General features: G+C 68.0%; 1 protein-coding gene across 1 annotated transcript in view; it reads right to left on the reverse strand.

The window, feature by feature from the left end:
* The window catches only part of Slc25a36 (solute carrier family 25 (pyrimidine nucleotide carrier), member 36), a 21,054-nt gene extending 20,790 nt beyond the window's left edge, over window positions 1-264 (reverse strand). Inside the window, exon 1 of the mRNA XM_013029924.1 lies at window positions 28-264. Within this exon, the coding sequence (XP_012885378.1) occupies window positions 28-68 (41 nt within the window). The 5' untranslated portion in view covers window positions 69-264. The remainder of the gene's footprint in view (window positions 1-27) is intronic.
* Window positions 265-659: the final 395 nt, after the last annotated feature.

The raw sequence follows: 659 nt of genomic DNA on the forward strand, positions 1-659 counted from the left end.
CGCCCTCGCTTCCCCGCCCGTACGCACCCCCCGGCAAACAGATGCACCAGCGTGTCCCTCTGGTTCATTCTCTCTCCAGCATGTCCTCCGGGCGCTGAGGCGGGACGCGGATCCAGCTGCCCGCAAAGGCCGGCGTCTTCGGTACCGGAAGGAGACGTAGGACGCCCCGAAAAACGGCCTCGGGGAGCTCGGCGGAGACGCGGCTGCAGAAAGCAACCGACGTACCCTCTTCCCCCCGCGGCGCCGCAGCCGCGCCGCCGCCCGCTCCGCCTCAGCGTTCTGCGCCGCCGAGGGAGGGGGCGTGGCCAGCCTGAGCTTTCCCTCCCTCCTCCCCTGCCATAAACAGAGACTCCCATTGGTTCCGGGGGAAGTGGCGTCACGAGGCCCCGCACGCCTCTCTCACGTGATCGTCCAGGGAGGGTTTTTTTTTCAATGAAAGGCCGGCGGGCCCAGAGCGAGCGCGTGCCGGCGCGAGGGGCGGGGGCGGGGACCGGAAGTTCGTCGTCGCGTCCTCGCACCTAGCTCCGCGGAACCGGAAGTGCGTGCCTGTGGCGGTTTGTTTTTGGGGCCTGCTGAGTAGGTGCGCGATCTCGCGGCTTCCCCCCGGACAAAGTGCGCTTTCTAGAAAAGTCTTGTGCAAGTGCTCACGCGCGGGGTGG

This window comes from Dipodomys ordii, unplaced genomic scaffold, assembly GCF_000151885.1.
Source record: "Dipodomys ordii isolate 6190 unplaced genomic scaffold, Dord_2.0 Scaffold124, whole genome shotgun sequence".
NCBI lineage: Eukaryota > Metazoa > Chordata > Mammalia > Rodentia > Heteromyidae > Dipodomys > Dipodomys ordii.